General features: G+C 40.1%; 1 protein-coding gene across 1 annotated transcript; it reads left to right on the top strand.

Moving 5' to 3' along the window:
* On the top strand, window positions 1-23,870 carry LOC127456300 (fucolectin-4-like). The gene is made up of 8 exons (XM_051724722.1): window positions 1-108; window positions 217-290; window positions 817-861; window positions 1,201-1,468; window positions 1,607-1,635; window positions 2,896-2,984; window positions 23,576-23,666; window positions 23,792-23,870. The coding sequence occupies exons 2-8, from the start codon at window positions 257-259 to the stop codon at window positions 23,818-23,820; spliced, it is 585 nt and encodes a 194-aa protein (XP_051580682.1). The 5' UTR covers window positions 1-108; window positions 217-256; the 3' UTR covers window positions 23,821-23,870.
* Window positions 23,871-26,000: the final 2,130 nt, after the last annotated feature.

A 26,000-nucleotide genomic window follows, 5' to 3' on the forward strand; every position in this document is an offset into this window, starting at 1 on the left:
CAGAGAACAGTGGAGAAGGAGATGAAGTGAAGAGCGTGAGAGAGAAAACAGGATACAATAAATAAAAGAGTCATCTTTAAAAAAAAATAAAAAAAATAAAAAAAGAAGGTATGTTCTGTCTTTCTGGAATACATAGTGTAACGTAACTTGCATAATTTATGTTACAGTGCTGAATCAGAGAAAATACGTAAGTCATTTGTCTCATATGTCATGCAGAAGCATCTGTGTGTCTGGCAGTGACTTAGTGAGAAGTGAGATGTGGATGCCCAGATGTCTGTTGGTACTTTTAGGTGAGTTAACAATGACTATGTTAATTTAGTCAAAGAAATCTTCATCCAAATGGTCTGATAACAAAAAGTGTATTGAAGCTTGGCTCCACTGTCAAGCTTTCCTTTTTTTTTTTTTTTTTTTTTTTTTCGGTGTATGCTAAGGTAGTTTTCATACAATAAATACATTTGGTACAGTGTTGGGTTGCCATATTAACATTCAAAATAAAATCTAGGTCATGAAGTAAATCCAGCTGAGAACCACAGGGCTATTTAAAAGCTGCAAATAAATAAATAAATACATGAATAAATATGAAACTATTCATGAAACATAAAAAATACACATGTTTTAACCAACAGAAAACTTGATTAATAATTTGCATAAAATGGTAGCTTATCAAACACATAACAAACAAGTCACCCAAATGTGAAAATCATAAAATAATGACCTCATTGGCCTACTTACTAAGATATGGCCCTTAGAACTATCCCTGGTCTTTTTGTGATGTTCACTGATGTCTGTTTATCATTTGTCATTTGCCTACTTTAGGAACAGCCGTCTGTTCCATACAAAGCAGCCCACCCCATCCACAAGGTATGTAAACACTACCATCAAACTTTCTATACTGCAGAACAAACTATATGGAGAAGGGTTGTTGGGGGATGTGTATTTCTTATTTCATGGTTAAAGCACCACATCTTTTGTTTTAATAGTGGTTCGTCTTTCTGTGTACAATGTACGAACCACATTTATTTATTTATTTATTTATTTATTTATTTTTCCATAAGGCTCCATAATATCTGTTAAGATCTGCTGAAAGAAATTTTGTTGAGTGTTAATTGTAAATTATATAAGAATAATATTAATATTAGTAGAGCCTCGATGTGCATATGGATAAATCCTGATTGATTTTTTTTTCATAAACCTTTCTAGAGAATTTGGCATTAAGAGGACAGGCTGTGCAGTCATCCACATATGGACACCTGGTTGCTGCAAATGCCATAGATGGTGATAAATTTAAGTCCTGTAGCCATACAGCGGTTGATTTTAATGACCCATGGTGGAGGCTGGATCTTCTGGATTCTTACTATATTAGCCGAGTGATCATCACTAACAGAGGAGACTGCTGTCCAGAACGACTCGACGGAGCAGAAATTCTTATAGGAAACTCTCTGGAGAACAATGGCAACAACAATCCCAGGTAAAATTATTGATGCAAGATGTATTCAGTGGCTGGTGGTCTAAGGAAAGTTGAAAAAATCAAACAAACATCAAAACAGAGAAACACCTCTCAAAATGCACATTAACATGAAATATGTACAATCTTTTTCTTTTGTAGATGTGCTGTGTTATATAATATTACAGCGGGTGAGTCCTTTTCTGTCTCCTGTGGTGGTATGGAGGGAAGATTTGTGAATGTGTTCATTCCTGGAAATTCTAAGATTCTCAGTCTGTGTGAAGCAGAGGTGTATAAAACAGGTAATTCGTTGACTCGCTTATAGGCAGACGTTTGAGTATTGGCATAAAGTCTGGCACACATTACAGCTTACTGTGGCAAAGAACCACACACTTAAAAAGAAAGGGGCTCTCTGAATGACATGTAAAGCATTCAACCCATGTTTATTTATGTATTTATAACATTAAAGGACAGGCATTTTCATGCAAAAGAGGTACAAATTCAAAGCAAAATATCCATTTGTGCCAAAATATTTCCTTTTTTATATATATATTTATTTATTTATACTAGTAATTGCCTCCAACAAAATTCTGAATATCTTGCAATGATTTGATGCCACAAACCTTGCAAAGTTTGGCAAACTATTAATTCTTCCTCAGAGGCGCTCACTGCAGCAGCCTAGTAAAGATCACTAAAGTCATCAATGCTAAATGTGATGACAATAGATGAGGAATGTAAATTAGACAGTCAAATGAATTCAGCTGTTACCATAAGTGTTCAGAAGCCCAAATCTAAATTCATATTTCTCAGTCAATGAGTATGAAGAATTAAATTCTAAAAAAAATAAAAGAAGAAGAAGAAGAAAAAAAAGTCTTTATATCTTGGATAAGGATGGTCTACTCAGAGTTGACCTTTGACCTTTAATAGTAGAGCCATCAGTGACTTAATGGTGCCCAGACACATGTGATACAGAACTTTTGTGAGATAAATACTGGGACTGTATTTTCTGTGTAGTGTGTTGTTTAATGATTCCCTGTATATGCACATGTTGTTTGTTGTCTCATGTTAGTGCAGCATTTGTCTTTCAAAATTGTGATATATAGAGATCATTAGTTGAATCTTTGCTCTTTGTAACCCTATAAGACCTCCTAAAGCTCTTAATTAGTATTATAATAAACATCCCCAGTTACAGCTTAGTATAGCCAAAAGTATTCTACCATCATTTAGATTTGTTTACTGAAATGCAGGCTTTGGCTGTTTTCATACTTGGCTTGAATTTGTTTTGATATCTGATTCCCACAGTCCTTCCAGAGGAGTTTGGCTCATTGGCATTTTGTTTGTGCATTTTAAAGGTGACATTTGTTCTTCTCAATGTATGTTAACAAAACAAGCCCTCCTCTTTTTTTTCTGTGTTTGTTTGACTTGAATTATGTGTTAATTTGTTTTTCTAGATTTTACAGGAAAAACCTTTGTTAGGATGAAGTTTCACTCCAGTGCCGATACAACTAACCCATCAGTGAGAAACACAGTTCTTAATCAGGTAATAGATTGGAGAATTTTAATTAAGAAATATTTTAGTTTTGTTGTAGTTATATCGTTTTTTTTGTTTTTTTTGTTTTGTTTTTAGCTGTTTTGGTTAGACAAATCTGAGTTCACAAATCTCCACTTTAACCCTCCTATGGTATTGAAAAAGGGCACCTCCCTTTCGTATTTGCATTCATTTTTGACCGGAAGGGTCAGATGTATAACCCTTTTTTATGATGATAATGATACAATTTCTTCTTCTCTGATGTAAGAACAATACAATTATGCATTTCCTTTGGGATTTTATGCTATTTTGCTTATTTACATGTACATTTCTAAATTGTAGCAAGATATGCATTTGGATATAAATTTAGACACTATCAAACTATTATTTGTCAAAGTTTAGCATTTTAAATTGATTTGAAGTGTCAGTTTTTGCAGTTTATGTCATTATAATTGCAATCAAACCTGACCATGGCATTACAAAGACACAGAATAAGCATTTTTCTACCAATAATTTATTTCAAATATACAAATTTAATAACTCAAACTAAATACATAATAATGTCAATACAATGAACATCAAGAAACAGAAATAAACTGCTAAATTTAATTAGAGTATAAAACAGAAGAATCAGAGTAAAAATGTATTTTGAAAACGTGTGTCAGATTGCTGGAAAACAACAGATGACTTGTAATGCCAACAATGACCAAAAGATGGCTGTACAGCTCCACTTATTGATGCCCTGGTTCTGCATGTGCATGTGTGTGTGCGTGTGTGTTCTGCATTATGAGCGTTTTATCAGTGTTGGGTAGTAATGGATTACATATAATCTGGATTAAGTAATCCGATTGCAAAAATCAAGTATTTGTAATCGGTTTAAATTAAAAAACTCGTAATTGGACTACAGTTACCAATTTATAGATTACATTATTACATATTAACAAGGCAACGGCAGTAGACTGTTAATAATTTATTGATCATTTTCATATCAATATCCAGTGGGGTGTCCAGACGTTTTTGATTAGGCTGGCCTATGTGGGGCACAGACTCATTCAATGGTGCCATGAAGTGTATCTCAACACCCCTGATATTAATAATAATGACAATAAATATATCTGCAAGCAGCAATTATCGGGGCCAAGCACAGGAATGGCAAAAATATTTGAAAATTACATTTTTGTGAAGATTTTAGGCAAACTGCTCAAAAAGCAATGAACAGAATCACTTGTAATGTAATATACATTGTTCTTGGCATCAGCCAAAGAGACTATCAGTGACATCAGACTACAATTATCAAAAGGTATCAGCATTTTTACATCATTTTGTTAGGTAGAACATACATTCTATCAAGTCTTTCTGCTCTCCTGATCTGGAATTTCTCATGCTTCTGTGTCGACCATTCTGGCTACCGAGGGAATTCACAGCGGTCATTATCACTGCTGTGTACATCCCGCCACAAGCCGACACAGACCGGGCACTCAAGGAACCGTACGGGATTATAAGCAAACAGAAAACCGCGCACCCTGAGGCCACGTTCATTGTGACCGGGGACTTTAACAAAGCCAGTTTCAAATAAGTCGCACCAAAATACCATCAACACATTAGTTTTAACACACGAGGGGACCGGGTTTTGGACCATTGCTACTCTCCCTTCCGGAATGGCTACAAATCCCTCCCCCGCCCACCATTTGGTAAATCGGACCACTCTTCCATTCTGCTTCTGCCCGCTTACAGGCAGAAACTGAAACAGGAAGCACCCACCCTCAGAACGATTCAGTGCTGGTCAGACCAATCAGACTCTATGCTACAAGACTGTTTTGATCACAGGGACTGGGAGATGTTCCGGTCCGCCTCTGATGATGACATCGAGCTTTACGCCGATAGCGTAACGTGTTTCATCAGAAAGTGCGTAGAGGACGTCGTTCCGACCAAAACAATACGGATCTATCTGAACCAGAAGCCATGGATTAATAGCGATGTTCGCGTGGCACTTAATGTGCGGACCTCCGCTTTTAATTCCGGGAACACGGAGGAGCTTAAACAAGCCAGTTATGCCCTCCAAAAAAATCAGAACAGCAAAACGCCAGTACAGGAACAAGATTGAAGGACAGTATAACACCACCAACTCTAGAAGCATGTGGCAGGGAATTAATATCATCACGGACTTTAAAGGGAATAAAAACTCTGCCATGAACACCGCTGCCTCTCTACCGGATGAGCTACATACTTTTTATGCTCGGGCCGCGTCATCAGAGCGTGCTCGAACCAACTGGCTGGTGTTTTTACGGACATTTTCAATCTTTCCCTCTCATTGTCTGTAGTCCCCACATGCTTCAAAACATCCACCATTGTGCCTGTTCCAAAGCAATCCAAAATCACTTGCTTAAATGACTGGCGTCCTGTTGCTCTGACCCCCATCATCAGCAAATGCTTTGAGAGACTAATCAGAGATTACATCTGCTCTGTGCTGCCTCTCTCACTTGACCCATTGCAGTTTGCTTACCGCAACAACCGCTCCACTGATGATGCCATTGCATCTACAATACACACTGCTCTCTCCCACCTGGAAAAAAAGAACATTTATGTGAGAATGCTGTTTGTAGACTACAGCTCAGCATTCAACACAATAGTGCCCTCCAAGCTTGATGAGAAACTCTGGGCTCTGGGCTTAAACAGCTCGCTGTCAGCTGGATCCTGGACTTCCTGTCAAGCAGACGCCAGGTGGTTAGAATAGGCAGCAACATCTCCTCATCACTGACCCTCAACACTGGAGCCCCGCAGGGCTGTGTTCTCAGCCCACTCTTGTATTCTCTGTACACACATGACTGTGTGGCAACACATAGCTCCAATGCCATCATTAAGTTTGCTGATGACACGACGGTGGTAGGTCTGATCACTGACAATGATGAAACAGCCTACAGAGAGGAGGTGCACACTCTGACACACTGGCGTCAGGAGCCCAACCTCTCCCTCAACGTCAGTAAGACAAAGGAGCTGAAGAAAATACAGAACACAGTCCCATCACCATCAATGGAGCACCAGTGGAGAGAGTCAGCAGCTTCAAGTTCCTGGGTGTCCACATCACTGAGGAACTCACATGGTCCATCCACACTGAAGCCGTTGTGAAGAAGGCTCATCAGTGCCTCTTCTTCCTGAGACGGCTGAGGAAGTTTGGGATGAACCGCCACATCCTCACATGGTTCTTCACCTGCACTGTAGAGAGCGTCCTGACTGGCTGCATCTCTGCCTGGTGCGGCAATAGCACCACCCACAACCGCAAAGCACTGCAAAGGGTTGTGCGAACTGCCAGACACATCATTGGAGGTGAGCTTCCCTCCCTCCAGGACATATATACCTGGCGGTGTGTGAAAAAAGCTCGGAGGATCATCAGAGACTCCAGCCACCCAAGCCATGGGCTGTTCTCACTGCTACCATCAGGCAGGCAGTATCGCAGCATCATGACCCGCACCAGCCGATTTCATGATAGCTTCTTCCCCCAAGCAATCAGACTTTTGAACTCTTGATCTCCCATGATTAAAATACATCAGCACTGCACTTTATTACTCTTACTCTTATATCTCACACCGGACTGTCATAAATTATATATTATTATATTAGATTCTCTCTTAACAACTTACTATCAACCGACAGCCTGAATGTCAATACAGTACAATACAACCTACTGTACATTCTATATATACTATATATACTTTTTTATTGTATTGTGTGTATTGTATACTGTACAGTGTATGTTATTATTTGAATATTGTGTTGTGTGTAATTATGTGTATATTAGACTTTAATTGTGTTGTGTTAATCTGACGTTTATTGTAAATTGGTATATGTCTCATCAATTTCACGACTGCTATGTTGCTCAGAACTGCACCCAAGAATTTCACACACTATTGCACTTGTGTATGTGGTTGTGTGACAATAAAAGTGATTTGATTTTGATTTGATTTGATTATAAAATAAGTCTTGATGCAGCATGATACATCTTATCGTATATCAGTTATTTATCAAAATACACACTCAGATAGATGTGAACTCTTTTTTCATTTCAAAATAAAATTGATAAAACATTTAAATACTATAAATTAAAATGAAAGAAATTCCTTGCAAAATGTTGCAAATGTTTTCTTCTTTAGTTGTCATATAAACAATCAGACAGTAAGTATACTGAAGAGCTACTTTAGCCCGTTAACTGGCATCGTCCCATGTATGCTTTTTTAGTGTTTTTTATAGTTGAAGTCAGAAGTTTACATACACTTAGGCTGAAGTCATTAAAACTCACTCCACAGATTTCATATTAGCAAACTATAGTTTTGGCAAGTCGTTTAGGACATCTACTTTTTGAATGACACAAGTAATATTTCCAGCAATTATTTACAGACATATTGTTTCACTTTTAATTGACTATATCACAATTCCAGTGGGTCAGAAGTTTACATACACTAAGTTAACTGTGCCTTTAAACAGCTTGGAAAATTCCAGAGGTCTGGGCACGGGTGCCAGATAGTGCCCCGTCCCTGAGAAAAAAGGTCCTTCCTCAGGGGAATTCGCCAGGGGGGAGCTGTCGCGAGGAGCATGAGGTCCGAGCACCACGTCTGGGCGGGCCAGTAGGGTGCTACCAGAATGACCTGCTCCTCGTCCTCCCTGACCTTGCACAGGGTCTGTGCAAGCAGGCTCACTGGGGGAAACGCATATTTGCGCATGCCAGGGGGCCAGCTGTGTGCCAGCGCGTCTATGCCGAGGGGGGCCTCGGTCAGGGCGTACCAGAGACAGGGAATTTTTCAAAGGATAAATGTCAGGAATTGTGAAAAAGTATGTAAACTTCTGACTTCAACTGAATGTTTATTTGACTATATTACCTTCATATTCGACTTTAATCTTGACAAACCTTATATTGCTTGAAAGTTACAAGTCTCTAGCTTCGAAATATACCCACTGTTTTGCGATCTGAATGACATTATTACAGAAATGCATTAAAATACTGAAAGAGCAGATTTTAAAACAGGCAACATTTGAGTGGTATTACTTATCTTTTATATCTTCTGGTTTTGATCCGATCGGATGATGGCAGGAAATTCAAGCATACAATCCATGGTAAATGTCCACGATTGAAAGTAGACTTGACCATTTTATCCAAAACAGTGAAAATTTAGAAAAAAAACGACTGATCATCCTTTGCTTGCGTTATCACATAAATTAAAATGTCTATTATCAATAAAATATTGATTATAAAACTTATTTCATCAATCAGCATCGAGGTCTTGAGGTCTCCGCTATTCTGGTGAAACGTCCGCGTTATTTGAGCCCACCCACGAGTCTCTCTGTAATTCTCAGGTGGAGCTGTAAATCAAAACCAAATCAAAACCACAGGAGCGAACACTTGGACACACACACACACACACACACACACACACACACACACACAAACCAGGTGCATGTGGCAGTGGACTCAACGCATATACAGCAGGCGAGTGTTTCAAACAGCTAGACAGAGCGCAGCTAAACGGAACTGAATGCAGCATCTTCAAAACTGAAAGTGATTTGAAAATAGACGGTTCAGACAGTCACAAATAAAACTGGTGCGCGCTTACTAAGATTACTTCGGAAACCCGAAGGAAGAACAGACAGACCCGGGTTGTGCACATTCTGTCATTGATTTGGACAGCGAACCTTCACATAATGACAAAATATGTTGCATTATATTTTGATTATGCAATTTTTGTACATTTTGTAACAGATTATTTTATAACAGCCTATAAAAATGAATAGATAATACACTGGAACAACAAGATGCAATTCAGCAGCCAAAGATGTTTGTCAGACATGTTATTATACATACATTTATGTACATGTCATTGCCCCTCGAGTACTCGTGTAGATAAAATGACCAACAATGCCCATCCCTTGCAGCTATAGGGCTAAAGCTAAATGCACAGGCACTGATCAGTGTGAATGAATGGGCTCTTTGGATCATTTATTATTTTATATAGTGGTGTAAAAAAACTATTATATAATTTATGGCAGAAAAATATTATATATTTGTTAGAAATGTGAAGAATTACTGGCTCCACTGCTAACAATATTTTCACTGTAACCATGCATTATAAATATAATTATAATAATTATAATCTGTAATGAATTGTATATAATGTTTAGCAATAAAATAGTGTGTCCTCATGTGGTTTGAGTGGTGTTTCCGAAATGATTTTTTCAAAAAATTTCTGAATTTACTTTTCACTCTTGCACTAATGGAGTTCTGATTTCATTCTGTGGCCACTTTAATAAAAGAAAAGTTAAAGTGCATTACATTTTCATTTCAATAAACTTAAACTTCTATAACTTTTTATTTATTTATTTATTTATTTATTTTTAAATAACTTCACTTGCACAATAATCTCCCAAGTGTCTTCTTTAAAAAGAGTCCATAAACAGGTCTGTAGACCCAGGCATTTAAATCTGAGTATGTCACACTTGGAACAATGGAGCTTTGATATCATCTTGTGGCCACATTTGGTACTGCATCTACAATAATTCTCAGAAATTTGGCATTTTATGATTTATTTTACTTTACCAAAATTAGGTCTCTAGTCCCAAGCATTCAATAGTAAAGTTGAAAATGTAATTTTCTGGTAAATTCTAAAAAAAGGGGAGTGCCAGTTAAGGGGATAGTATACTGAACATTTGTTATTTGAGTCAGATGTTCATTTATTAACTGTTCTGGGCTGTGTTTCCCAAAAGCATCATTACTGTAAGTTGATCATAGGTACCATAGGCAACAACAGTCTTTAAGGGCAACTTGGGCTAACAATGCTTTTGGTTAACACAGTCCTGAGTGATTCCATTCATTTAGTTGAATGATTTAGCAGACTGAATCAACATGCAAGTTTGTGAGTAAGAGTGAATTATGGCGATGCTACAGAGGTGATGCTATAGATTAATTTTTTTAATTTGAGTAAATTTAGTGGAATGAGTGAAAATGACAATAAGAAAGAAGTGTTTTTTGGTATTATTTGGTGGTATGTGTTTTTTTTTTTTTTTTTGGTGTTGTTACATTCAATTTAGACTTCAAGCTCACCAAACTTTTGATTAGCATGGTCTGAAGATGATCTGAGCAAAATTTGGTGAAAATTTGATTATCGCTGTGGGAGGAGTTAAAAAAAGTAGGTTTTCAGGAAGTTTGGCCGACCATGACAAATGTGGTATCAATAAACTTGGCTTGACCCAAGGAATCTATCAAGACCAGTGTCATACCCATAGGCTAAAATTATCAAAAGTTATAAGTATTTTTATGTTTCATTATATTTTTTGACCACAAACTAGTGCTGTCCTGAAACTTGTTGAGCACATTCAGGGCATTGTGCCGATGACACAGACAGAGTTTTGTAACAATATGCCAAAGCGTTTGTAAAATACAGTATTTTACAACAAAATTAAAATAGTCAACACCCGAAATGGCCAATATAGGCAAAACTGGTATCATTCGACACGGTATGCCCCACAGAATCTAAAGAATCCAGATTCTTGATTTTAGGACAAACCGTTCATAAGTTATAAGTAAAAATATACATTTATTTTTTTTGCATCTCGTAAACAGTTGGTGGCACTGTGCCAAAACTGCTCAAGTACCCTCAGGTCATGGTTGTCATAACACACACCAAGATTGGTCTGAATACGCTAAATCGTTGCGGAGTTATAGGCTAACAATTGATTTGGAGTGCTCGTCGTCAAATTTCTTCACCAGTTATTCGAGAACGGTTTAGTCTTTCATAAATCTTTGAACTACTTTTTGTCGGCATGGTCTAAATAGGATCTGAGCCAAATTTGGTGAAATCTGACCAACCGTCTAGGAGTTTGAAAAAGTAGGTTTTCAATTAAATTAATAATGGCCGAAAGGAAGTTTGGCCGACCATGACAAATTAATATCGTTAAACTTGGCTTGACCCAAGGAATCTATCAAGACCAGAGTCATAACTACAGGCTAAAATTATCAGAAGTTATTAGCATTTTTATAGATTTTGTTATATTTTCCTAAAATGTGTTGAGCACCTTCAGGGCATCCTGCCGATGACACATACCGAGTTTTGTAACGATACACCAATGCATTTGTAAAATACAGCATTTTACAACAAAATTCTAAATGGCTGACACCCAAAATGGCTGACACAGGCAAAATTCAACATGGTATGCCCCACAGAATCTAAAGAGTCCATTTTCGTGATTTTAGAACAAACCGTTCAGTTATAAGCAAAAATAGCCGTTTTTTATATATCTCCTGACCCGTAGAGGGCACTAAGACGGAACGCTGCAGGTCACCTCAGGGCATGATGGCTATGACACAAACCAAGTTTTGTCACAATCCGTCAAAGCGTTGTGGAGATACAGCCTCAAATTCAATTTTGCACGTTCTTGTTGAATTTGTTGAAGCGGCATTCAAAAACGGTTTGGTCTATCAAAATTCTTTAAATAACTTTTTGTCCTGAGTGTCTCCAGATGACTTACGTCAATTTTCATGCAAATCAGAATTACGTCCTTGGATGAGTTTGAAAAAGTATGTTTTTCTGAAAATTCAAAATGGTGGAAAATCTAGTCGTGTGGAAATTGAAACCATGGTATGCTTTCGACTCCGCATGAGCTCAGGAATCAGGAGAAAAAAGAATTTTGTCTCTAGAACCATAAACATAATAATAATAATAAAAAGAACACTAACAAACACAATAGGTGCCTACGCACCTTCGGTGCTTGGCCCCTAATAAGATATGTACATTTGCAGAACGTTTTAGTCAAGTCAAGTCAAGTAATTTTTATTTGTATAGCGCTTTTCACAACACACATCGTTTCAAAGCATCTTTACAGGAAATCATGTATTAACAAAACATTTAACTGTTTTAAATATATACACTATATTGCCAAACGTATTCGCTCATCTGCCTTTAGATGCATATGAATTTAAGTGACATCCCATTCTTAATCCATAGGGTTTAATATGACGTCGGCCCACCCTTTGCAGCTATAACAGCTTCAACTCTTCTAGGAAGGCTTTCCACAAGGTTTAGGAGTGTGTTTATGGGAATTTTTGACCATTCTTCCAGAAGCGCATTTGTGAGGTCAGACACTGATGTTGGATGAGAAGGCCTGGCTCGCAGTCTTCGCTCTAATTCATCCCAAAGGTGCTCTATCGGGTTGAGGTCAGGACTCTGTGCAGGCCAGTCAAGTTCTTCCACACCAAACTCGCTCATCCATGTCTTTATGGACCTTGCTTTGTGCACTGGTGCGCAGTCATGTTGGAACAGGAAGGGGCCATCCCCAAACTGTTCCCACAAAGTTGGGAGCATGGAATTGTCCAAAATCTCTTGGTATGCTGAAGCATTCAGAGTTCCTTTCACTGGAACTAAGGGGCCAAGCCCAGCTCCTGAAAAACAACCCCACACCATAATCCCCCCTCCACCAAACTTCACAGTTGGCACAATGCAGTCAGACAAGTACCATTCTCCTGGCAACCGCCAAACCCATACTCGTCCATCAGATTGCCAGATGGAGAAGCGTGATTCGTCACTCCAGAGAACGCGTCTCCACTGCTCTAGAGTCCAGTGGCGGCGTGCTTTACACCACTGCATCCGACGCTTTGCATTGCACTTGGTGATGTATGGCTTGGATGCAGCTGCTCGGCCATGGAAACCCATTCCATGAAGCTCTCTACGCACTGTTCTTGAGCTAATCTGAAGGCCACATGAACTTTGGAGGTCTGTAGCGATTGACTCTGCAGAAAGCCTCAGCATCCGCTGACCCCGCTCTGTCATTTTACGTGGCCTACCACTTTGTAGCTGAGTTGCTGTCATTCCCAATCCCTTCCACTTTGTTATAATACCACTGACAGTTGACTGTGGAATATTTAGTAGCGAGGAAATTTCACGACTGGACTTGTTGCACAGGTGGCATCCTATCACAGTACCACGCTGGAATTCACTGAGCTCCTGAGAGTGGCCCATTCTTTCACAAATGTTTGTAGAAGCAGTCTGCATGCCTAGGTGCTTCATTTTATACACCTGTGACCATGGAAGTGATTGGAACACCTGAATTCAATTATTTGGATGGGTGAGCGAATACTTTTGGCAATATAGTGTATATATATATATTTATAAAGTCTTAGTCATCATTGTGTAGTTTGATTAAATATGATTGCAAATTGTGTATAGAAAATAATTAAATAATAATTGTATTTATAACCCCTGTGAGCAAGCCAAAGGCGACTGTGGCAAGGAACACAAAACTCCATAAGATGTTGGTTAATGGAGAAAAATAACCTTGGGAGAAACCAGACTCACTGTGGAGGCAAGTTCCCCTCTGGCTAACCAGCATGAATACTGTATAATGGCAATATTAGTTCCCTATCTGTCACTCACTCGATGTTGGTGTCGATGTAGTGACACTAGGGGTCACTCTTGGGAGCCCGAGACACCTCTGGTCTTTGATAAAAGGCCAGTGAAAATTGGCGAGTGGTATTTGCATGCCACTCCCCCGGACATACGGGTATAAAAGGAGCTGGTATGCAACCACTCATTCAGATTTTCTCTTCGGAGCCGAACGGTCATGCTCACTGAGCTGAATACTACTGTTCATTCACCTCTGCTGGATCTGACGGCACATTTCAGCGGCTTCTCCCTCTTCTGCACTGGTGCACTGCAGAGAACGCCCCTGGGTGGAATAACACACAGTCGGAAAAGCATCTTTAAAAAGACACGTCTTTAAAAAGACGTTCCGTGTGTGTGCTCTTTTAGAGAAATTTATACTCTTTTAGAGGGGAAAAATGCTCTTTCAGAAAATATACTCTCTAGTTTTTCTAGATCTTGGACCTGTGAGCTCTGAACTAGGCTTTACACAGACTCCCATTCAAGATGCTGACGCAAAAACGCATTCTGGCGAGCGTCCGGCATCAAGATTGGTTCGCGGCGGTAGACCTGAAGGATGCGTACTTCCACGCCTTGATCCTTCCTCGACACAGACCCTTCCTGCGGTTCACGTTCGAGGGTCAGGCGTATCAGGTCAAAGTCCTCCCTTTTGGCCTGTCCCTGTCTCCTCACGTCTTTATGAAGGTCGCAAAGGCTGCCCTTGCCCATTTAGGGAGGTGGGCATTCGCGTTCTCAACTATCTCGACGACTGGCTAATCCTAGCTCACTCTCGAGACGTGTTGTGCACACACAGGGACCTGGTGCTCTCACACCTCAGCCGACTAGGGCTTTGGGTCAACTGGGAAAAGAGCAAGCTCCTCCCGGTTCAGAGCATCTCTTTTCTCGGTTTGGAGTTGAACTCAGTCTCCTTGACGGCACGCCTTACGAACGAGCGTGCCCAGTCGGTGCTGGCCTGTTTGAAGGCGTTCAAACAGGGAACAGCAGTTCCACTGAAACTTTTTCAGAGGCTCCTGGGGCATATGGCATCCTCGGCGGTGGCCACCCCGCTCGGGTTGATGCATATGAGGCCGCTTCAGCACTGGCTCCAGACTCGAGTCCCGAGACGGCCATGGCACCACGGGACACACCGCATGGCCATTACGTCGGTCTGTCACCGTCTTTTCAGCCCTTGGACCGACCCCTCATTTCTACAGGCAGGTGTTCCTCTAGAACTGGTCCCCAGGCACGTCGTGGTCATGACAGACGCCTCCAAAACGGGCTGGGGCACTGTTTGCAATGGACACGCAGCCACCGGCCTCTGGATGGGTCCGTGACTGCATTGGCACATCAACTGCCTCGAGTTGTTGGCAATTCTGCTTGCCCTGCGGAGGTTTCGGCCGTTGATCCAGGGCAAGCATGTGTTAGTTCAAACAGACAACACGACAACGGTAGCATGTGTCAACCGCCAAGGTGGTTTGCACTCTCATTGTATGTCACAACTCGCCTGCCGTCTCCTCCTCTGGAGTCAGCAGCACTTCAAGTCGCTGCAAGCCACTCACATCCCGGGCAACCTCAACACTACAGCGGACGCGCTGTCACAACAGGTTACCCTCAGGGGAGAGTGGAGACTCCACCTTCAGGTGGTCCAGCTGATTTGGAGTCGATTTGACAGGCACAGGTGCACCTGTTCGCCTCCCAAGAATCCTCCCCACTGCTCGCTCTTGTACGCCCTGACCGAGGCCCCCCTCGGCATAGATGCGCTGGCACACAGCTGGCCCCCTGGCATGCGCAAATATGCATTTCCTCCAGTGAGCCTGCTTGCACAGACCCTTTGCAAGGTCAGGGAGGATGAGGAGCAGGTCGTCCTGGTAGCACCCTACTGGCCCGCCCAGACATGGTGCTCAGACCTCATGCTCCTTGCGACAGCTCACCCCTGGTGAATTCCCCTGAGGAAGGACCTTCTTTCTCAGGGAAGGGGCACCATCTGGCACCCACGCCCAGACCTCTGGAATCTCCATGTCTGGCCCCTGGACGGGACGCGGAAGACCTAAGCTGTCTCCCACCTGCGGTGGTAGACACGATCACTCAGGCTAGGGCCCCCTCTACGAGGCGCCTGTATGCCTTGAAGTGGCGTCTGTTCCCTAAGTGGTGTTCTTCCCGTAGGGAAGACCCCCAGAGATGCGCAGTCGGATCAGTGCTTTCCTTCCTGCAAGAGAGGTTGGAAGAGAGGCTGTCCCCTTCCACCTTGAAGGTGTACGTTGCTGCCATAGCAGCACACCATGACGCAGTCGACGGTAAGTCCTTAGGGAAGCACGACCTGATCATCAGGTTCCTAAGAGGTGCCAGGAGGCTGAATCCCTCCAGACCACGCCTCGTTCCCTCATCGGACCTCTGTAGTTCTTCAGGGTCTACAGAGAGCCCACTTTGAGCCTTTGCAGTCAGCCGAGCTTAAGGCACTCTCCTTGAAGACTGCCCTCCTGACTGCGCTCACTTCCATCAAGAGGGTAGGTGACCTGCAAGCATTCTCTGTCAGCGAAACGTGCCTGGAGTTCAGTCCAGGTTACTCTCACGTGATCCTGAGACCCTGACCGGACTATGTGCCCAAGGTTCCCACCACCCCTTTAGGGACTAGGTGGTGAACCTGCAAGTGCTGCCCCAGGAGGAGGCAGACCCAGCCCTGTCGTCGCTGTCCGGTGCGCGCTTTACGCATCTATTTGGATCGCACGCAGAGCTTTAGAATCTCTGAGCAGCTCTTTGTCTGCTTTGGTGCACAGCGGAAAGGAAGCGCTGTCTCTAAGCATAGGATCGCCCACTGGCTCATTGACGCCATAACTATGGCATATGTTGCCTAGGACATGCCGCCCCCAGTAGGGCTACCAGCCCATTCTACCAGGGGTGTAACGGCTCCCTGGGCCCTGGCCAGGGGTGCCTCTCTAACAGACATTTGCAGAGCAGCGGGCTGGGCAACACCCAACACTTGTGCAAGGTTCTACAACCTCCGGTTGGAACCGGTTTCCTCCCAGGTAGTGGCACGCAACACAAGCAGATAAGCCCGGGATAGCTGGCCGGGTGTATCGTTTGCACATAGCGCCTTCCACCTCCCTTGGAGCTGAAGACATGCACCATTAATTCCCAGTAGTTTTCACAAACTTTGTTCCCTGGTTGACTTCCTCCAAGCCCTGTGGCAGTCGAGTTTTCGGAGAGACTCGCTGCCGGCCCAGTACACGCGCTAATTAAGAGCCCTGTTCTGGGGTAGGTGCTCCGCATGTGGCGGTTCCCTGTAAGGCTAACCCCATGTGATCTATATCTTCCACTAGTTCGTTTCTCTGCTGGAAAACTGCGTCTACCTTGGGCAGAGCCCCTCTGCCCCAGTCTCCATGTTTGTAGTAACTCCTCCCCCATTGGGCAGGATCTACCTTGAAGGCTGTCCACATGGTTGGAAAGACCATGTGACGTATTTTTCCACTTAAATATCCCCCCCTCTCTTTGGGTGAGGTGTGGTCTCCGCGGTGTCTTCCCCTTGGGAGGGACACCCCCCGACTAGGCCCAGTCGGATAATCCCCCTTCTTTTTTAGGGAGTGGAAAAAGAGAGGGGGAAAAGAGGCCACGACTGGGTTAAGCCTGTCTCTATCTTTGGGTAGTCGACTTGTCCCCAAAAAGGGCCGTTTGACACTCATAACTATGTTGGGGGAGGTTACGTGTCAACCTGGTGTGCTGGCTACGAGGCACACAGCAAGTCTGCCCACCACACACCACCAGTTCGCGTAACACATTTCAGCCTTGTGGCATTTCGTATAGGGACCCCTAGTGTCACTACATCGACACCAACGTCAAGTGAGTGACAGATAGGGAACGTCATGGTTACTGGTGTAACCTCCATTCCCTGATGGAGGGAACGAGACATTGTGTCCCTTCTGCCACAATGCTGAACTACCCACTGAAATCGGCTCCTCAGCATAAAACCTGAATGAGTGGTTGCATACCAGCTCCTTTTATACCTGTATGTCCGGGGGAGTGGCATGCAAATACCACTCGCCAATTTTCATTGGCCTTTTCTCAAAGACCAGAGGTGTCTCGGGCTCCCAAGAGTGACCCCTAGTGTCACTACATTGACACCAACGTCTCGTTCCCTCCATCAGGGAACGGAGGTTACACCAGTAACCATGACGTTATTTATATGCAGTGCAAGTCATGGTTTAAAATGAGTAAACTAAGAAAGTGTTAAGGTCCAGTGTTTAAAAAAAAAAGATTTTGTATGAACTGTAAGATTAATGACTAATGTCTTTTAAATTCATCCTGGATTAACTGCAGAAGTTCACATAGATGCAACTGTCCTTTGTTAGTTGGCTGATGAAGGCTTTTGTTGGCAATTAAATGATAGTCTATGTATTCTATTTCAAGAGTGTAGTCCATCAATCAAAGGTGATGCAGGCAGAGATCAATGAGGTGCATCGCAGTTCAACCGGCAGGTCATTTCAGTGAGGTTTGGTGAGGTCTATCCTAAGTCCAAGGTTCAGGCAGTGGCATATGAAGTATCCCATGTCTTACAGTTGAAGTTAGCATCAGTTCATCCTCTGAGGTCCATTATAAAAGACTGAAGTGATGTCTGGTTAGCACCGGCTGTAGTTTTAATAGTCAAATGTTACTTAGCTAAATAATGGATTAACTGTTATTAAATGTTAATACTGCAAAACACAAAAGACTCCAAATAGCATTTCTTTTTATATCTTGTATTTTTTCAGTATCATTTTTTATGTATTTACTGTCCCTTGAAACTTTCTGCTAATAAAAAAAAAAAAAAAAAAAAAAAAAATGGATAGGTGTCTTAATTTAATTTTACCTCCAACTCATGATTATGATAAAGAACCTGCCAAAGTTTACAAAGTTCGTGGCAATGTGGCACTGTATCTTTTAAAGATTTTTAAAAACTTTGTTTGAGGCAGATAATTTTAAGTAAACGAGATATCCCCGCATGTTAAAACACAATACCTATAATGCACATATCAATGTTATACACTCCCCAAAACATCACGTGGGAAAATAGCCAGATATTTCATATCTAAATGTATGAACGGTTCTTGGCTAGAATAAGGTGATTAAATATGCAGGAGTTTACAGCATTACAGTTTTTTTTAGTTGGGATAGAAGAGATTACTGGCCTGTACACTTCAAGCACTGGTGACGGGACATAGAGTTGCATTCTCGCGGAACTCCTGCAGGGTGTTTCTTGTGGTGTGGGATTACATTTCCGAGTTGAGGGCGGGAGCAGATGGTGATTCCTTGAGATGTGGACGGGAGCAGGCGGTCAGAAAATATGCTGAAAATTCCAGTGTAGATTTTTTTTATTTTTTTTATTTGATTAATTAATGAATGCAAAAAAATAAATAAAAAATGAATAAATTACCAGGTAAAATAAATGTGCACACAGCATGTGCATCAAATTATACAATATTTAGGGCAGGCAGGTAGTCAACAGGGCATCTGATAATTGCAATAACGTCAATAAAACGTTTTTACATGTGCACACTTGTTGTCTATTTGTGTGGCTTTCGCCCTATGAGGAAAACAAATGCGGGGTTGAGGGAATGGGAGCGGTCGGAAACAAAATCCAGAGAGTGGCAGAGAGTGGGTGAACATGGAGTAAAATTCAGTGGGAGAGTTCAGGTGCGGGATAGAATCTTGCGGGAGCAGGAAGGAAAAAACATTTCCGTGCAGATATCTAATGGGACAGATGATCACAGTGCTTTTTTGTCACATTGTACAGTGTTTGCAGTGAATGTATCCATTGTTTATAGTCAAATGGTCCCTCACCTGATTTCCTCAAGCCCAATTCATGGGTGCATTTCAGTGTCACGGTCTCGCGATCATGTGAAATGCAGCACGATCAACCGTGCTCGTTCAAGACATATTTAATTTCGGATGACTGTACAGAGTGTTTCCCCTGAGTCCACTGGAATAAAAGTAGTTTCCTGACACTGCTTTCTGCTCTGATTTAAACCAACAGTGGTGTAGTAGCCCGGTTGAATAAAACAAATTTGCTATCTTCCATTGATGTTTGTGATTGTCTTCCTTTTATTCTTTTCACATATTTTGACTCCACAACACACCATAAGAGCTAAAAACAAGCAAATAAAATAGTATGGGATTTTGCAGTGGAAATGGATTTAAACAAATAAATGGGACAATACAATTGGCTATTTTACAACAAAATCACACATTTAAACCAACATCTAAGCATAAACAACATAAAACTGACAATAAACCAAATTAACTGACATGAAGACAAAGATATTGTTGGGCCTCATGTATTCAGATAGAAGACAAAGGCAGGCCTAACACAGTCGTAAAAACCTAACTCAGGCCCCCACATACCAAGTCGTAAATCTTACTGATAAAAATCGCGCCAAAATCAAACAAAGGGAGTCCAAAACAGACTACAAATCCCATGAAGCCTTGCTCACTAAAGGATCGAACTCTCAACTCCTATTGGATGAGGCACATGACAGAACGCACCTCAACCATGACATCATCAGGAGTAGAAATACCTCTGTAATGCTTCCGGGATTTGCTTCCAGCATCTTTGCTCGCCGTGGGTAGACGCAGCTCATCGCTGCTCTCAGGTGCAGTCTCGTGGCACAAGGAAGTAACGTCCGAATTGAAACTGTGGCCATACAATCTCCATCTCGCTGGACGAGTTGAGATTACTCTGTGTTCAACCGAACACTCTAACGGATCTGAAGGAGACCGCCGAGCAATCCGCATCGTCATCCGTTTGCCTGCAGAAGTGAAGAGATTAAAGATTTCTCTTCCATCTTCAATCAAGTCAACGTTTCTGATTTCTCCGCCAGCCCGCCGAGAATCAGCAGCTGTACTGCCCGCCGACAGAGTGAGGAAACGGCCTCCCGTCATCACTCAAGCCTTGAGGAACCGAGTCGGAGTTAAAGGACGGATGAACACACATTCTGCATCCTCATGTGATTCAAGTTAGAGGTTTACGTCTGGGCAGAGATAGAATATTGTAGTGTGTTATTCTTGTGTTTCAAGGTTTTTGCTTGTACAGTTTACAGACCGCCATGTCCGCTCATTATTAATACTCAGGGTATTAATTATGACGAATTTGATTTGCTGTATTGTGGTCCAACCACATTGGACTTTTGTGCATTTTCGCCATTGCGGGTGAGACCGGCAAACTGAGTTTATCCATTAAAGAATCAAAGAACGTGGGAATGTTTACGAGCCGTCCACTGCGTCTCTGAGTGATAAACTAACAGCTGCTTTCTCTCCCACGATCGTGAAATCGGCTTTAGGGCCGTCACTTAATTCTCTCTCTCTCTCTCTCTCTCTCTCTCGTACTAACCACACACACACACACACGCGTGACCCCTCACAAACATTCTGGCACACATTTTTGGCTAGTAGATAGCTTCATGATAAAGTTCAGCTTTGTCCCTAAGCTTCCATTGACTGGTTTCCCTCTGCCCACATTTGCGGTCATATTCCCTGGCCGGAAGTCTCGCGTGACATACTCTCCACGAGAGTCACGTCTGCCATTTTGTGCGCGTCCCTCCTTACACACACACACACACACACACACACACACTCTCACACACACACCCTTATGTGTTATAGGATTTCTTTGATTTCCATATCTAATCATATCACTGTTTAGTTTGTAGTTGTAAGTCGGAAGTTTATTGACTGCATTGTATTAATTATTAATTGATATTACTGCATAAATAAACTTTGTTTATATTACAAAGAGAAGTGTTTTGGTTTGTTTTGCATACGCCTGTGTCATGCTGATGGGATGTCAGTGCTCGGATTCAAACCTTCATTCATTGTTTTTTTCTGAAAATCTATATTCTTCGGATGTCGATTTTCCTAAGAAAACAATCTAATATTGAGACTGTTATACTATCTGGTTATTAGTCCCTGATTCCAGGGTGGTGCCCCGTCAATGTTAATCCTTATTAATATTCTGTTGATTTTTGATCATTGATAATTATCTTTGATGATTGTTGAATTTGAATGATCAATAAGCTAGTGTTAATTTTAATTTTAATGTTTCATCGATGTTAATGATTAGTGATTATCTTTGATAATTGTTGATTTAAAGGATTAAAAAAGCTAACATTGATTCTCATCAATGTTCTATTGATTTTAATAATTAATAATTATCTTTGATCATTATTAATTATTGCTAATAACCAAACCCACTCCTAAACATAGTGCACTACATTTACTGGAGCCCCATATGAGATTTTAATGAGTTAGATTCAATTAATTAATTTAAATATTAATTAATAACTAAAGAAATAATTACCAATTATTTCTGATAGTAACACTGATCTAAACAACCTGTAAAGCCATACAATATACAAAATATAAACATAAAATAAACATTACTGACCTTGTACCCTTATCAACCAGGTACTAAAATAAAAACAAAAAAACTAAATGGGCAAATTTCCACTTTACAGCTCCACCCCATGCCCCACATCTGGACACGCCCATGTCAATACCATGATATTATTATGCCGAAGCGCAATAGTCTCACAGATGAACATTTTGAGCGTGTGCTCTGTTTACATTACAACAGTAAGATATGCACCTCAGATAAGGAATTGGTGATGGACTAATACTAAGTAGTAAGGGTTAAAAGTAAGGGTGTCAGAGTTTTGAGCTGTTAGCTTTGACTTAGCAATGTCATTGCTGTTGATTCCAGGTTCATTACTGTTTGTTCATGTAATGATTGTATTGTTTTATGCACTTAAAGTGAACTACATATGTTTATATATATACATATTATATATATATATATATATATATATATATATATATATATATATATATATATATTTTTTTTTTTTTTTTACTAACTCATCAATTGTGTGCAGCTCACACACTGCTTCAAAGGATCTAGTGGATGCCATCTCTAAGGGTACTGCCCTTAGTTCAAAGAATGGAATACATTTTCTTCCTCTTTCGAATATCCTACTCAAATGCATGTGACATAAAATAAAACATAATTTGGTTGAAAGTAATCCAAACATAATCCAAAAGTAATTGGATTATAATACCCCCAAAATGTAATAAATAAGATTACATTACTGATTGCATTTTTTGTCATGTAATTTGTTTGTTCACAAGTAATACACCCAGCACTGTGTTATCATTTTTTGACAAATGTAAAAGAAATAAAAAGGTGTTATAGTATGTGTTATAGTCTCACCAGTTTATTTTTGTGTGTGTGTAAGTGTGTTTATGTGTGAGTGGGCATGTATGTTTTGCACTGAGGATGTTTTAGAGTCTCACCCAGTAATTTCTGTCTGTTTTTTTTTTTTTTTTTTTCACTGTGGCTGATTTATTGATTATATTTGACAGATCAAAAAAACACGTGCTCTGTTTTTTGGTCTTTCCCATTCATTTTCAATGATCGGTCAATTTTGACCATGAATATCAAAAGTGTCGGGGGTTTTTTATGACCACTTAGACTTATCGAATCAAGCCCATTTTTTATTTTATTTTTTATGTTCAGATGGCAAATGGAGGGAGAGTCACCAAGTCTTGTACTGCTCAGATAAAGGAAACCATTTTTATTAAATGAGAAACATTTATTTCAGTAAAAAAAAAACAAACAAAAAAAAAAACAGAACAACATAGGAGGGTTAAGTCTCTCAAGTTGACAAAAAGCATTTGCTAAAATAGCTCCACATGATGCCCCTTATCTACCATGTTCTGCTTAATACTGTTGTGCTTGCCCATTCATTAGCTGACTTTCATTACAATGAAAATTGTAAAAACTATAAAGCAACATTGCATTGAAACACCTCACTTACAGAATGTCGATAAATAAGAAGGTATAATTTACAATTAACCTCAGACCAAAATACAGAGATTTTATAATATAGACCTATCCATCTACATAACTATAAAACAAGATAAAATAATCTTTACATGGAGGATCTGGATCTTTTGTAATGAAGTCTTACTGCATCACATCAAAATGCCTCAGACCATAAAACTAACCCACAACACACAAGTCAAAATTTAAAAGTTATCGTATCAACAGACAAACAAATCATAGTGATCGTCCAGTGGTTGCTAGAGTCTGTTACTATTCCAGAAAGCACTTAGAACATATAATTTGCAATAACTTTTAAAAGAAACCATGTAAACAAGTAAACAGTTGTATATTTATTTCAGCTCCAGTCTGTTCTGGCATCCAGAGGGCTCTCTGATGTCAAACTGTCCTGGACACAACTCCCTCAGCCACTGAAACAGGCAACAGAGCAGGGTAAGTATCTTTACACTTCAAAGGCCTCAGTATATATATATATATATATATATATATATATATATATATATATATATATATATATATATTAATTACCATTATTATTCTTATTTTATTTTTTACAGGTACATGTGTTGAAAAATATGTCACCTGAATAAACAAATCGTCTTTCAAGGGAAAATAAATTAATATATTCATTTAGCTAAATATGTATTGTATTTAGTAGTTTCTTTGTTTCTAGTTATTAACAGATTTTCAGTTATTATTCCATTAACTATGCCTGTATTATAATTATAACTAGATATTTTTGCAACATACATGTGGAGGCTAAAGAGTAGAAAAGCACTGAAGAGAAACTTTTTGACTTCTTGGACAAGCAACCACACATGACGATTCACTTGTAGCCCCATTGCATGGTACTGTTTACAGCCACACATATTTGGAATTTGACATTGTCAGAGGTGGGTAGATTAGCCAAAAACTGAACTCAAGTAAAAGTATAATTACTTTAAAAAAAAAATACTCAAGTAGAAGTAAAAGTACTAACATAAATAATTACTTGAGTAAGAAAGTATCCAATTAAAAGAGTACTCAAGTAGTGAGTAACTCGTTATTTTCACAAATGACATAATGGACGTTAACTCCCCTATATTCCATTATATAATTATTATTATGATTAATGGAAATTCTGTCATCATTCACCATCATGTTGTTCCAAACCCTTGTGACTTTCTTTCTTCCATGCAACACAATGAGATATTAGACAGAATGTTTGCCTGAGTCACTCTTTACTTTCTGTGAATGTGTTTATTTTGAAAGTGAATGGACTGTCAGTCCTTAACATTCTGTCTAACATCTTTTGTGTTCCACAGAATACAGAAGGTCACATGGGTTTGGAACAACATGAGGGTAGGGAAATGATGACAGAATATTAAATTATCACTTTAAAGGGATAGTTCACCCAAAAATGAAAATTCTCTCATCATTTGCTCACCCTCATGCCATCCCAGATGTGTATGACTTCCTTTCTTCTGCAGAACACAAATTATGATTTTTAGAAGAATATTTCAGCTCTGTAGGTCCATACAATGCAATTGAATGTGTGCTACAATTTTGATGCTCCAAAAAGCACATAAAGGCAGCACAAAAGTAATCCATTTGACTCCAGTGGTTAAATCCATGACTTCAGAAGTGATATGATAGGTATGGGTGAGAAATAGATCAATATTTAAGTCATTTTTTGCTAGACAGCAGGGGCGATATGCAGAGAAGAATGTGAATCACCAAAAACACAAGAAGAAGAATGTGAAAGTGATCTGTTTCTCCGTTTCTCATCCACACTTATCGCTTGAAATATTTATTTAACCACTGGAGTCTTATGGATTACTTTTATGCTGACTTATTTGATTTGTTTTTAGCCTTAAAATGTTGGCACCCATTCAATTGCATTTTATGGACCAAAGGAGTTGAGAAATTCTTCTAAAAATCTTAATTTGAGTTCAGCAGGTGAAAGAAAGTCATACACATCTGTCATGAGGGTGAATAAATGATGAGAGAATTTTCATTTTTGGGTGAACTATCCCTTTAAGGGCTCTTGTCAGGTCTGCATGAATTTGTCAGTAAGAAGAGAGGTTTGGAAACCTTTCTAGTAATTATTACGATGAAAATGTGAAAATGTCCCACAGGGACATTATATATAATGCTGAAATATAAACCAAAGCAAGATCATATTTAATTAATGCCTACTTTTGCTATTTCATAGCTTTTAAAGTCCTATGTGGAGTCTTATTTCAGTGTAGTTACAGTTTTCAGTCAAAATAATTTAGATCATTAGTTCTGTACAGCAGTACCACCGCTCTCTAAACGCAGAGTATGCAGCCTGTGTAGGGCACCAACCCCGGTCACGCAACACTCGCTGTGTCTGAAACCACCCCCTATCCACTATATATCATTCATTATTCCTTTTTTTTAAATTTCTTTATAATTTAATTTTTTTATACTGTGTATGTTGTTTATATATGCCAATCGTGATTTCTGATGTCTGTGTGATTATGCTGCAAACCCATTTTCCCTACGGGGACAAATAAACAAACAAACTAACTAACTAACTATAGTGCACTTTTTCGGGTGTCCGCCATTTTGTAGAAGTGTCTGAATTCTGAGTGAGCCACTCGTTCCCTAATTTTATTCACTCATTCTTACCCACAGTGCACTCTAATTTCGAGTGTACATTCGACATACACTCAATGACGGTTAATTTCCCACAATCCACCACGGGGAAGACGTACGAGCTGGGAGTTTACTGCTTCCTTCACTCCTGCAATGTTTTATTTC

The sequence above is a fragment of the Myxocyprinus asiaticus genome, chromosome 2 (assembly GCF_019703515.2).
Source record: "Myxocyprinus asiaticus isolate MX2 ecotype Aquarium Trade chromosome 2, UBuf_Myxa_2, whole genome shotgun sequence".
Classification (NCBI taxonomy): Eukaryota; Metazoa; Chordata; class Actinopteri; order Cypriniformes; family Catostomidae; genus Myxocyprinus; species Myxocyprinus asiaticus.

Coding starts and splice junctions, on each gene's coding strand:
- LOC127456300 (XM_051724722.1), top strand. CDS start 257: ATGTGGATGCCCAGATGTCTGTTGGTACTTTTAG. Junction 1,469..1,606: donor AATGGCAACAACAATCCCAG/GTAAAATTATTG, acceptor TTTCTTTTGTAG/ATGTGCTGTGTTATATAATA. Junction 23,667..23,791: donor GAAACAGGCAACAGAGCAGG/GTAAGTATCTTT, acceptor TATTTTTTACAG/GTACATGTGTTGAAAAATAT.